The sequence below is a fragment of the Poecilia reticulata genome, chromosome 12, assembly GCF_904066995.2.
Source record: "Poecilia reticulata chromosome 12, P_reticulata-male-v2, whole genome shotgun sequence".
Taxonomy (NCBI): Eukaryota; Metazoa; Chordata; class Actinopteri; order Cyprinodontiformes; family Poeciliidae; genus Poecilia; species Poecilia reticulata.
Window position 1 is genome coordinate 14,705,024 of NC_088841.1, and position 13,825 is coordinate 14,718,848.

The following is a 13,825-nucleotide window of genomic DNA, read 5'->3' on the forward strand; positions in this document are numbered from 1 at the left end:
CATCGACTTCAACTGTGCACAAAATTAAAACCATTATATCAAGATGTCTTTCTAAATTTTTATAGGCACACTGAAAACCTAATGAAGTAATAAAGAACAGCAAAGAAGTGAAAAGTGCACACAGAGATTAGATTCCCCCTCCCCTCCTAAACAAGAGTTAAGTGGGACATGGCCAGGAGTCAGATTTCCTTGTATTCTTTTTGCTGTCTTTTTTTCCACATTTTTTTCCTCTCTAGCCAGCCAGAGTGTCTGGCCTCCCTCCTCCTCCCCTGTGCTCTCTCTCTGCTTACCCTCCCCGTTCTTTAGTTTCCAAAGCTCAGAAATCCCATCAAAGCTTATCGTCTCAAAACCTCTTCTTCTTTTTTCCCCTTTACTCACCATTTCTAATTTTCCTCTAATGTTTTGATATGTTTTTTTTTATTAAACAGCTGCGTTTTTGCAAAGTAAATTGTAAACGATAGGCCCGAGCTAAAAGACAATGCCATTATGGCCATGAAGTGTTCTTACCTTCTAAGTAGCAGCTGGAGGATGACGAGAGGCCCTTCTTAGATTTACACCCCACCAATTTCAGGCATATCTCCAACATTTTCATCTGCTTTTTTCCCCCCCCCCACCTTCCTGCTGAAATTATAGTTGCTTGATCAAATCCGACGTCACTCAAAAGTTTCTATCTACATTTGTCCCAAAAAGGAAAGATCAAGCTAAAATGTGGAGAGATTTCCTTTTGTGGGTTCCTTCCAGCTGCCGTATATCCTTCTCGTCTTTCCTTTCCTTTTGAAAACCCGAAAGAGCAGCTGTCCGGCAAAGCCTACCAACTTTTTCTTCTGAGCGTCTCCATCTTTTTTCTCTTTTTTTTTCTCCCTCCCTTGTTGACTTTAGGACTTTTAGCTACATCCACTTTTAAGAGACAAAACAGAAATCCAGAAGAGCAGCTTGAGTCCGGAGAGTTGGTAGGTGTGTAGTAGTAACGGCAGAGTGGGCATTAGCGCAGGGTGGACGTTGCCATTCCCCTCTCCTGTCCCCTGTGTGAGCGTGTATCCGAAGCGCAGGGACCACTCGTGCTACAGCAGCCAACAAAGGGCCTCTTTCAAGCTCTGCCTGCTGCACTCAATGACATCAGCTAAGCCCTCCCACCTCCAAAAGTAGGAGGGAGAAACCGCTACCACACACATACACACACGCAGTTAAAAGATTCCCAACACCTCACCAGCATCCAAACATCATGTCAGCTTTAAAAGTAAAAGATCCAGACGACTAATTCACCAAACATCTAAATAGCTTAAACTCTGCATAGTTCTTAAACAGTCTTCTTTCTCCTCCTTTTGAAGTCAAAATGATTAAGAGATAGATGCTCCTCCTCCAACTTTTCAGCCCCTTCCCCCTCTCTGTCTTTCTACCATTCTCTGTCCTCAGTCATGGTTTTTCCCCCTCTTTCTCCACTCTGAAATGTTTACAGGTTAAGAAATCATTTCTGGAAACAGGACTGGGCCATTGAAGGCAGAACTAAAGCTCTCAGCTGAAGGTGTAACATTTATCCGTTTTTCCTGCATTTCATTTGTCACCTAACTAGGTAATTTTTTCCATACTTTCCTGTCAAAGGGGAACAAAAAAGATCATCTGAATACATAAAAATGAAAACAGTATCATTGTATTATATGCATCAACATGTGTGGAATTGTGTTATTGGGGAGACCATATGGTAAAGAGAACAAAAACCTAAATATGAACCACACAACATTGAACTCATGTTGGATATTACTAGTGGTCTAGTAGTATGTGAATATTTGCATACTCCTAGACCTCTGCCTCTCAAGACAATTATCATATAGTTTGTTATTGGGGGAAAATGATAAGAATCATGATTTATTGTTGTAGCAAAAAGCTAAAGAGGTTAAAAGAACTGTACTCAGTTTGATCTATATTGTTTTTGCCGTTTTAAAATTTTTGTCACTGCTGGTTCCATCAATAAATATCTGAAAATATTACAGAATGCAATCGTTGTGAAACTGGTAGCTTCCCATATTTAATGACACTGGTGTGCCGAAGCAGTAAATTTGATTTAACTGGTGAGTTTTATCTTTAAAGGAGGAATATTTTGTAAAATCGATCCTGGCTGTTGATCAGCACTAATCAGCTGATTGAAAACTTTTAAAAATCTGATCATCTTTAAATCAGTAAGGATCTATTTATACGTGCTACCAGCTTATGATACAAACAACACTCTTTGGTGTGCAGGTGTTTCTCAGGAAAATTAGCAGTTAGCATTAACAAGGCTAACTGCAAATCTAAAATGGAAAAAATAAGTTCCATAATCCTTTTATAACAATAAAATTATTTTTTAAGGCAACATATCAAATAATAATTGTGTAATCAGTGTAATGACCGCCTAGTTAAACATAGAAAACAAGTCAAAGATGACAAGAAGAATCTGGATGTTTGGATAAGAGATTTTCTGTTCAGTCACCTAAAAGCTGCACAGAAAGAACAAAATCACTGAATCCACGAGCACGAAAATCTTTTAAGAAGCTCTTAAATCTGTGGAGTTAACAGTCAATACAACAACAATAATATCCTCGATACAATTATAATGGATGTTTATGTGTCTGTCATATCAACAATCACAGAAATCCATCAACATGGCATTAGTCTGACTTTTAAACCCTGTGTGCTGACCCTCAAATCATTTGGCACTGTGATGCCCCCCACAATCCCTGCCCACATCATCAATGCCGTGTCGGTATGACAAACATTTGCCTACTTCTCATGCACCACCCCAAAACACCAATTATAAAGAAATGCAGGCTTCCTAGAGCTCTGAGGAAGGCCGATTAACTTACCGCAGCCATATAGAGTTGGGGAAGATGAGAGGATGAGGGCAAGAGAAGAGGGGCTGTAAAAATGGAGGCAAGAGGAAAAAAGGTTGCAGATGGAGAGGCACGAAGCACATTGTTTGGAAATGAGCTCATAGCGGAATAGCTTGCGTTTTATACTGTGGACTAATATGTTAACAGTTAGCTGACGTACATCCACCCACGAGATGGTTGCCGGTGCTTTGTTTCTCACTCCTCCTGGATACACAATTCTTTTCTCCAAACCTTGATGAAAAACCAGTACACTGGCATAATGACTGCCGTTTTCTTACTTCAACTTTAACTGCTAATCATATATTAGACTTGGCACACTAGGATATAACCATAATCACACTGAGTGGTAAAATGGGGCCAGCCAACACTAGCTATAAATCTTGTTCATCTATTATGTGGAAGAGGAGTCTTATATGCACTTAAACCAACAAGCTATCTAATTACAGAGTTTGAAAAAAGAAGGGGGGGAGGGTCCAAAAAGCTGTTTCTAATACATTTTGTTTGTTGTACATAATCGAGTATTTCTTTGTCTCAACTCCACTTAAGATTTAAAGCAATCAGAATAAGTCAGGTGGAAAAAAAAGAAAGAGAGACACGCAGGAAGCAGGTATTCTGAATGCGTGGATGTGTGTTTGCACATGTGGCTGTTTACTCTGAGCCCTCTGCTGAATGCAGCCAGAGTGTCTGAGGCATGCAGACCAGTAGATGAAGCTGGGGGACTTAGATTTCCGTATAATTTGCCACTTAGTGTAGTCCACAGGGAGGAGTGGACACTTGAGATTGAACTGCTCATTGCTCTAGTTCAAGGTTTTAAATCTGCATTAGCTTCTGGTAATAGCCACACTGCCGACAAAGTTTGTAGCCAAAACTCCTCAGAACTAAAAGTAATTATTTTACAGATTTTATGATGAAGTTATTCAGAGGCAGTTACATTTGAGTTAACCTTTCAAGGCTTTTGGGTGCCATTTTGACACAACTTGCCCAGTTAGCTCAATGGGTTGGCACCGAGCAAGCTAAACTTTCACAAATGACACTCATAAATTTCGACCACAAGTAAAAACAACAAAACCCTTTGCTTAATTCCAAAAACAACAGCCTGATAAAACTGAAAAGAAAAAAAAAATAATAATAAAATTAACATGGAATTGTTTTACAGAATTGAATTGGCATTGACAGATAATTTCCCAAAGTACTCTTAAACATTTAAATGTTATTTTAAATTAAAAGTAAGATATAACAATATATCAAGATTTATTTATTTTTTTTAGTCCAGCCCTTTAAGTTTGGCGTGACCGTGCAGACACACATACTGGGTTGTTTTAAATTTTAACTAATGCAGAACATTTATGTGCAGAATTCTACTTTCTGCCACACAGCTCTAGAAAGCAGTACCAAAACAAAAACAAAACCAGAATGACCAGCTATCACCAAAGTCGGGTTTTTCAGAACGTTATACGCTCTCATTCAGCTACAGTTATGATGAAGAAAGAAAGGAAGGTCAAACCAAAGCTTCAGGTCAGTGTTTTTAGCTCACTCTGAGCTTAACCCAATTACTCTCCTGCAATTAAGACAAAGCAATATTAAACATCACTGGTATGAAAGAATATATTATTCTCACCCTGCTGCTGTAGGGCTCAACTGGCCCCAATTGCAATGAGCTGTTATAGCAGCAAATATGTGAGCGTACACCGATGCTGTGTACGCATCAGTGCATCGGTGCATGGCAATTGTCTGTCCGCCCAGAGGCATTGACAATTTTCTTGTAGTTTTATTATTGTCTAAGAATTTCAATAATTAACTAAATCAAACCACATCTTCAGACAGTTTTATGTCCATTCTTTGAAATGCTAGAGTAATTTTGATCAAATATATTAGAAAATGTTTTTCTAATATGTTAACATAAAACTTTTTTATATATAACCAAAAACTTTTAATGTCTTGAAGTTTTATTTGATAGACCACCACAAAATGGTGCATAAATGTGAAATGTGAATAAAATTATGCATAATTTTGATATCTATAGTATGATTAAATTACATACAGCTAGACTTACTAAATCAGGTGACCTCAAGGAAAGTGGTCGCACTGGAGCTTATTTAAGGATACGTTGTCATTCTGGTCTTAATTCTGTGATTTAACAGCATAAAAAGACAGCACTATGACAAAAACTGACAGAATAATAATTAAAAAAAAGATTAAAATAAAGAAAAATTGTGCACATTTTTCTACTATCAATTGTAAATGCTTTGGAATTGTTATCTAGATGCCTGGGGAAAGACCCTGTTCGTCTAAATACCCGCCTGAGTAAAAACAGCAATAGATACAGAGAGGGGAGACTCTAGCTATGAGAGACTGTTGAGCTGCAGTGGTGAAACTGCTCAGGCTTCTCTCAGCGTCTAAGTGGATCCAGATGCAGCTAGCTTTATAGCCCCAATCTTATCCTCTTACAGCGCTATGAAGAGGAGTTTAATGCAAAACCAAGAAACAGGACAGAACCAATAAAGTCAAATTTGAGCTGGCAAGGGGAAAAAAGAAAAGGAAAAGCCAAACAATGCACACTGAAATGAAACAATTTAAAAAAGAAAACTTCACAAGTGGTGATATCTCGACATTTTTAGCAAAAAATAAATAAATAAAAATTAAATCATATTCAACTTAATCATCTGTCAGTAAGTAAGATGAGAGATGTTTTCTGCCAAAGACAGCAACACTGAGCCCTGTCTTTCTGGCGTCTGAGGTAACAGGTTGTCTGTAGAGAAAACAACAGCTGTGTCCGGAGCTGCAGCGGCCTGCTTGGGCATGGAGCAAGGAAAGGCAGTAGGGGAAGTTTTTTTTTCCTGCACGAGTGTTCGCACGCACGCGTGTGTGCGTGCGTGCGCAAGCATGGAACCAGGTGGCAACAGATTATCAGACTGCATTCCTAACTTCACTGGGAGGCACTCTCTGAGCATGCAAATGTGTATTTTATGTGAGGGTATGCAGGTTAAAGCAAATTAGAGAGAAAGATAACTTATGTTACTTTCAGACTACATGATGCCATGACTGAGCTTTCAACTTTCAGGGATTTCAATTGTGATGACATTCCTCAAATTTGTTTCACATAAAAACAAAATCATCGTCTTCAACACAGATACTTATTTGCAGTCAGTCCATTTTTATATCAGCTTTCTGTAACTGATAAGATTGAGAAGTGGAAAGTTTTTATCATATAATACAATTCTTGAATATTTATGTTACTGTTTTTATACACATGAGCTAAGGTTTATTTTTTGGGGGTTAACCACTGTAACATCAAGCAGTGAAGCTACTAAAAGGTTACATTGTTGCTATCAATAACACTGTCAGCTGAAGTGCAAGAAGCTGACAGAAAATCAGTATTAGTTACCAAAGAAGGTTGTGCTGGGAAAACAGTTTGGATCAACACTTAGATCAGTTTTATGCTGCTCAACAAACAGAAGAGCTTCTGACAGATCACAACATTAACACTACAGTCAATCATCCAATCATTCCAGTCTTGTAAAAGTCTCACGTAATTTAGGACACAGAACTGAAGCATAGCTAGCCCTACTCGACAGCCTGCTTCCTGGTGTCTCTTTAAGTAGTCATTTCTGCAGGTGTTTACCATTGCTGCACATCCACTTTAAAAATACTCACATCAACACTCGGTTTTCTCCATAGTGAGAATTTAGGAGTAAATGCCCCTATGTATGAACAATGGACAATTGGACAGATATATTTTCCTCCAAGCATTTATTTATTCTTATTCATTGACAAAAACATCAATCATTTTACTTATAGATACCTTTATTTGTACTTTGCTTTTTTTAGTTAACATAAGAAAATTACAAAATTTGACTAAAAATTTTCCCAATTTTCTTAGTCAATAACATTGACACTAGCTGCAAAATGTATTTTAGTCTTGATTTAAAGGAATTCAGTGTATCGGCTGTTTTGCAGTTCTCTGGAAATTAGAGGAGCATAAAAACTGAATGTTGCTTCTATGTTTGGTTCTGATTCTAGGGATCCAGAGGAGACTTGAACTAGAAGACTTGAGAGGTCTAGAAGGTTGATACAACAACAGGGCTTTAATGTGTTTGGTGCTAAGCCATTTAGTAATTTCATTTAAAAGCATATTAAAGTCTATTCTCCAAGCTACGGGAAGCCACTGTGATGACTTTAGAACTGGGGTGATGTCTGATCTGCTCCAGTTTGTGTGTCTTTGGAGGTTTAGGTCTATGTCCATCACTACCTCCAGATTTTTGGCCTGATCGCTAGTTTCTAGCTGTACAGCTGAAGATGTGTACTGGCTCTAGATCATTCCTCTTCAGGTCCAAAGATAATTTCTTCTGTTTTGTTTCTGTTCTATTGAAGAAAGTTATGGCACATCCATGCATTAATTTGTTGCTCTATGCATCTGCTCAGTCCTTGACATTGTAATATAGAACTTTCAAGATTCAAAGTTGTTTAAATAATTCATTAAATATTGTTATAATATATTGTCAGCTGTATATTGACACATTTCTCTTCAAATTAATCGAATTACAGTTGCACTTTATCAATCAACTTTATTTCAATGTCATATCTAAAAAACCTCTAGATTGTTTTGCACTTTTCAAAAACATGGAACAATTACAAAATAAATTCAATCATTAAAACAGAGAAAAAAGAACAAGGGAATGAGGGAAACTGCACCAGTTATTTGAGAGGGGAATGCACAAAGGATTGCATATTTCTCCTTGCTGCTGCAGCTTGCCCTAATGTTTAACTCTCACTCCTTGTCTATGAGCATAATAGGCAATATTACTCAACCCACCTTTGATGCAAGAGACCAGATACCAACATGTGATTCTCTTGGAAGCAGAGCGGATAGGCTCAAGAGAAATGTTTTGGCAGGAACCCAAGAAGAATGTGGTCATACTGAGCAGAGCTCAGGGTTACACAATTGGCCTTATTTTCCCTGCTTAGGAATTTTGCATGCTACAATGGAAAGAGTACAGGTGACAATATTAAGACTTTGGCAGAATGCAAACATCAAGCCGAGAAACCTTTTTTTTCATGCTGAATGAATGTTACAGTGTTGAAATAAATAAAAAAAAAACAAAAAGACAAAGCTATAACTTATCAGAGACATGCAACTTTTGTGGCATACTTAAAGTTGAAAAATGGACCTGTTTGGAAAAGTCTGCTTTTCCAAGCAAGAAAAGCAAACTTTTTCAAAATAAAGCTTGGAAAATGTACAAAAATAAATAAAACAGATTGCAGGGATTAGTAAATCTTACAATAGGAGAGCAGAGCAACTTCAGAAAACCACTGGGTGTCACACTAGAGCAGGACAATAAAAACTCCAAAACAAACTGTGCTGTGGCAACATCATCACACAGCTACAGCTTTATATGTCTGTTTATGATTTCAAAAAGGCTTTGAAAACAGCCTGGATAACCTTTAAATGACAGACAAACATTACATATAAACATATACTTGTCTTGATTGCGACTACAAGGGGTTCAGATTTATGTATTTGTTAAAAACAAACAATTAATACATAAAGATCGCAGAATGGTCACTTCCTATAAATATTTTGGAATCAACAAGTCTCACTATCATAATTATACCAGTTATGTTTATTCATTTCAGATACATTTTCAGATCCCTTCTTAAATACTGTTTGGTTTCATTAATCAGCAACTTTTATCGACCAGCACAAGAGATTAGTAAACACAGATTGCAGGATGTGATATGGTAAAGCAACTAACTCCCTTGCTTTTCTTCACTAAACTGTTGAGGCTGGTCATTAATTAGTGTGACAATAAAGGGAAATTTGTTTTCCACATGGCCAAGACTTGATGAGAGGAAAAAACACTGATGGGAAGTGATGTGTCATCTGGCCAGAGACAATTGTGTGTTCCAGACAGAAAAGGCCTCTGCAGCAACGCTCTTGCACATCACTGAACAATCAGTCCTTACAATGCCACATATTCTAGCGCCATCATTATCAGCCAAGTTGGTGAATCTTAAATAGATTAGATTAAAAACTAGCACAGATAAAACAAAAACTTGGATTATTACAGGATTTTTTGTATCCGTTTTAATTAGCAAATAAATTAGCTAAGTGACAAGGATTTCAATAAAGTTTTGTCTAATGTTACACTCAAATTTGGAGACATAGCCAACCAGGTGAAGGGACAAGCCACCAGAGGCCTAACAGCTGGCCTCAATGAATATTGCTAAGAGCTGCTCTGTGGTTGTGTGTCGACGTGTGCGGTACAAACACACACACATGCACAAGGAAGAATCATGGGAAGAGATTTTGGTCTCTAGACTCCAAGGATTCCTCTAATTTCAGCAAAAAACAAAAGAATACATTTACAGACTAAAACTAATATGGTTAGCCCAATACACATACAGCATCTACTGACACAAATACACACCTGGCACCCAGAATTTTTTTTTTTTTTATGTAACCAACAATTGGTTGGTCAAATGTTTTTTTTGTCCTCGTCAACAAATATGCACATCTGTATACTAACATGGTTTTATCCGGTATAGTGTGCTGGTACTGGGACATAATCCATTTTGCCTTCAAAACTCCTTTAATTCATAGCTTAAATTCAAAAGGGTATTAAAAATTCCTGCAGATTGGTCAGTTGGACATGCATGACCCAATACCCCATTTAATGCTTTATTTACCTGAATTGTAATGCGAATAGAAGTAAATTCAATGCCATCTTTAAGATATTAGTTTTAGATGATTTGAGCTTTCCGATGTCATGCATTTTCCTGCTTGTAAGTAGCAATCAAATGACAGTTACAAAGGGACAGACGCAGTCCACAACAGGCACTTGTTGTTATGAGAGAAACACCTCGACAACCTTTGGTGAAAATACCACGGTATCATGATCATCACTCCTTTTCACTCGGTGCACCTCAGACTTCCAGAACAAAACAGACTCCTGTTATTTGTGGAAATACTCAGATGACTCTGCAGTTGTCAGATTTATCAGAGATGATCAAGAAGTATAGAGAGATAGCGAACCACTTGGTAGCATGGTTTGGAAACAATAAAGCATGATGTAAGAGCCATATGAATAAAATGAATGATTATTGAGGTGACGGGAGCGCATGCCTTTGACACTTGGGTGGTGGGTGTGTCGAGGTGGGCGTGGCTATCACTGAAGGTATGAATGGGAGCCATACTGGCGTGCTGGCTTATTATGTTTGAGGAAGTGGGTGCACCGGGTGGTCATAATTTCTGTTGACCGTGTTTTAATGCCGTTTATTGTTGGCACTATTGGATGGTTTGGCCTGGTCAGTCAGTGTAAGATCTGAAGTAAGACAATCAAAGTGAAATAAATGGTTGATTGCAACAACAAAGAAGCGGCTTGGACTTATTTGAAGCACGCGTCGGACAGTTTAGAATTCCCCGAGTTATCCCAGTGCGGCCCTCAAACATCTTTAGCTTTGCCGCACAATTATCGTCAACAGAAATGACAATCGATGAGCGGTTCATTGGATAGGCAAGTCTGGATTCGCTTATGCTTGGAACAGTTTGGAAGCGGCTATGGCGCATCGAGCGCATCGCAGCGTCATCAGTTAATTGAATGAGATTCCTTCACTGCAGCTCAATCAAGTCCGCTGGAACTGAGGTATGGAAACACAAACACGCACACTGACTCGCTTTGTCTGAAGAGGAATTGTTAAGGAAAAACAACGGAAAATGGAGTCAGCTGGATCTAAATCAAGCTCGGTTGTAAGCGGTAAAGAAGAAAAAAGACGATCAAAATTAACTGTTAAAGCATTACAAAATAAAATTGAGAAGCTTCAAAAGGATCTCAAAGCAAGAGTTCATAAAATTAAAGGAGAAATAAACATTATTAAAGAGCTTATGAAAAATGAAGGGAATCTCAGGAGTGTTCAGTCTCATTGTGACGATTTAAAATTATCGCTTGAAAATGCAAATCAGCTGTATGAGTCTGTTATTCCTCTGTTTCCTACTGAAGAACAAGAAAGACAAAACACTTGGTTTTCAAGCTTGTGTAAATATAATTCTGAATTTATACAAGAAGTTGAAAAATGGCTTTTAGATGCAGAGCAACTCAACAATGAAGCTCAAATAGGAGAAGCTGATTTAAATCAGGCTCAAATGTCCAGAGCTGAACCCTGTGTGAATAAAGAGCTTAATGCACCTTTTGTTTCTCAGCATTCAGAGTGTGATGAAAATGCTGATGTTCAGGATGATGTTAAGCCAAGTGACAGTGTTTCTAATGTTGACAGCAGAAGGTCTAGAGGATGTCGTTCATCAAGAACTAAGTCCTCTCTGTCTTCTACATCTTCAGCTCGTGTTAAAGCAGAAGCAGACATGGCTGCATTAAAGGCACGACACAAGTTGTTGAAACTAAAACATGCTTTAGAGGAGCAGGAGGAACAACTAAGAAAAAAGAAAGAAGAACTGGATTTAGAGATTGAAATTGCAGCTTCAATGGCTAAAGTTAAAGTGTTGCAGGGCTCTGTCTGTTCTCAAGTAAGCAGTGCTGCTCAGATTAGGTCTGATGGCATGAATTCATATTTTGAGCGTGAAAATAAAAGATCTCAAATATTGAATGTTGATGCAGAGACATTTGTACCTACAGCAGCTGAAACTGAATGTCATGATAAAGCTCCAACCTTTCAGTCCTATTCTTATTTAGGAGCACGACCTAAAGACACAAAAGTTAAACAAAATCCAGACACATTGACTGACCAGGTGAAGACAAAAACGACACAGGTTGAAGTTCCAACAGACCAAGTGTTTCATCGGCCACAGCCACAATCATCACATCAGAAACATTCATTGTCAGTTGATCAAAATAAACAGCTGTTGAATGTGTTGGAAAGACAGAATGAAATTACAAGCTTGCTTGTAAATCAACAATCTTTATTCTTTCTGCCAAAACGGGACATACCAATATTCGATGGTGATCCACTCCAGTTTAAAACATTCATGACAGCGTTTGAACACAGCATTGAAACAAAAGCTCACAGTGCCAAAGACTGTCTATACTTTCTGGAGCAGTTCACTAGAGGTCAGCCTCGTGACCTAGTGAGAAGCTGTGTTCATATGCCTAATGATTCTGGATATGCTAAAGCTAAATCTTTGCTTCAAGAACATTTTGGTTGTTCATTGAAGATCATTGCTGCATACATGAATAAAGTTTTATCATGGCCTGCTTTGCAAGCAGAAGATGTAAAGGCTTTACAAGCATTCAGCTTTCTGCTCAGGGAATGCTGTAATGTGATGGAAAACAATGGATGTATGCATGAGTTGGATGTTCCTACCAATATGCAAACAATTATCAAAAAACTGCCTTTTAAACTGCGAGACAGATGGAGAAATGATGTGTGTGATTTACAGGAGAAGTTCAAAAGAAGAGCCACCTTCAGTGACATTGTTCGGTTTGTAGAAAGGCAAGTGAAGATCGCCAGTGATCCACTTTTTGGTGATATCCAAGATTCTACATCTAGACCAAAGAAGGATGTTGGAATCTATAAATCACAACAGCGATTAAAGATAAAAGGAAGTAGTTTTGCTACTGTTGTTGGAGATATGCAGAAGAAAACTGACTCTGAAGTAAAGAAAGGAAGAGAGACGACTGTCATAAAGAGTTGTTTATTTTGTGGAGCTGGACATTCCTTGGACACATGCCCTCTATTGGAAAGGAGGTCACATGGGGAGAAGTTGACATTTCTGAAAGAAAATGGGGTGTGCTTTGGCTGTTTATGCACTGGGCACATCAGCAAAGACTGTAAAAGGCGACATCACTGTAAAGTGTGTGGCTTAAGACATCCCACTATGCTTCATGTCTTCTCCAAAGAAAAGGAAATTGCTCCAGTCCATAAGAAGGAAGTGGAGACAACAAGTGGAAGTGCCTCCATCTCTGCTCAGTCCAGTGGTCTAACTGGGGCCGGTGAGCATAGCTGTACTCTCTCTATTTTACCAGTCAGAGTGAAGTCTACAAAGAGCCAGAAGACAATAATAACATATGCTTTTTTAGACCCTGGAAGCTCTGCATCTTTCTGTACTGAAGAATTGATGAACAGATTAAATGTTACTGGGAGACATACAAGCATCCTTCTGCGAACAATGGGTCAAGAGAAGGTGGTTGGAAGCAACATTGTGTCAGATTTGGAGATTGCTGGGCTAAATGAAGACATCTTTTGTGAATTACCTGACGTATTCACACAGAGAAGCATGCCTGTTCATTATAGCAACATTCCACACCAAGAAGACCTCGAAAGATGGCCACATCTGAAAAATTTGAAGATTATCGAAATCCATTCAGGAGTTGATTTGCTCATTGGGACCAATGTGCCTAGAGCGCTGGAGCCATGGGATGTTATCCGAAGTCAAAATGGAGGCCCCTACGCAGTCAAGACGATCCTTGGATGGACAGTGAATGGACCTCTTAGAGGAGACTATGATGTCGACACAAGAGAGCTACAACCAACTGTTACTGTAAACAGGATTTCTGTGTCAAAACTTGAGGACTTGTGGCAACAACAAATGAAGGTTGATTTTCCTGAATGTTCTCAAGATGAACAACCTGGATGGTCCAGAGAAGATAATCAGTTCATGGAGCTGGTTACAGAATCAGTTAAGTTGAAAGATGGACATTACACCATCGCTTTACCTCTGAGACACAAAGATCTGAAAATGCCCAACAATAAGAAAGTGGCTGAACAGCGTGTGTTGAATCTCAGAAGGAAGTTTACCAAAAACCATCAATTCCATTCTGACTACACTAACTTCATGAATGACATCATTTCCAAGGGCTACGCAGAGAGAGTCTCAGTTGAAAATCTTGAACGGTGTGATGGGAGGGTTTGGTATATACCACACCATGGAGTATATCATCCTCATAAGAAGAAGATAAGAGTCGTGTTTGACTGTGGTGCAACATTTGAAGGAAAATCTTTAAACACTCAAC

The 13,825-nt window shown here is 38.5% G+C and overlaps 1 protein-coding gene across 2 annotated transcripts in view; it reads right to left on the bottom strand.

Moving 5' to 3' along the window:
- Window positions 1-13,825, bottom strand: part of abl1 (abl oncogene 1, non-receptor tyrosine kinase) — a 46,343-nt gene that overhangs the window by 15,985 nt on the left and 16,533 nt on the right. Inside the window, exon 1 of one of the 2 annotated variants that reach the window (XM_008424287.3) lies at window positions 508-1,182. The exons of the other annotated variant lie outside the window; for it this stretch is intronic. Coding sequence (XP_008422509.2) covers window positions 508-592 — 85 coding nt within the window. The 5' untranslated portion in view covers window positions 593-1,182. Of the gene's footprint in view, window positions 1-507; window positions 1,183-13,825 lie in introns of those variants that run through there. 2 annotated transcript variants of the gene reach the window in all.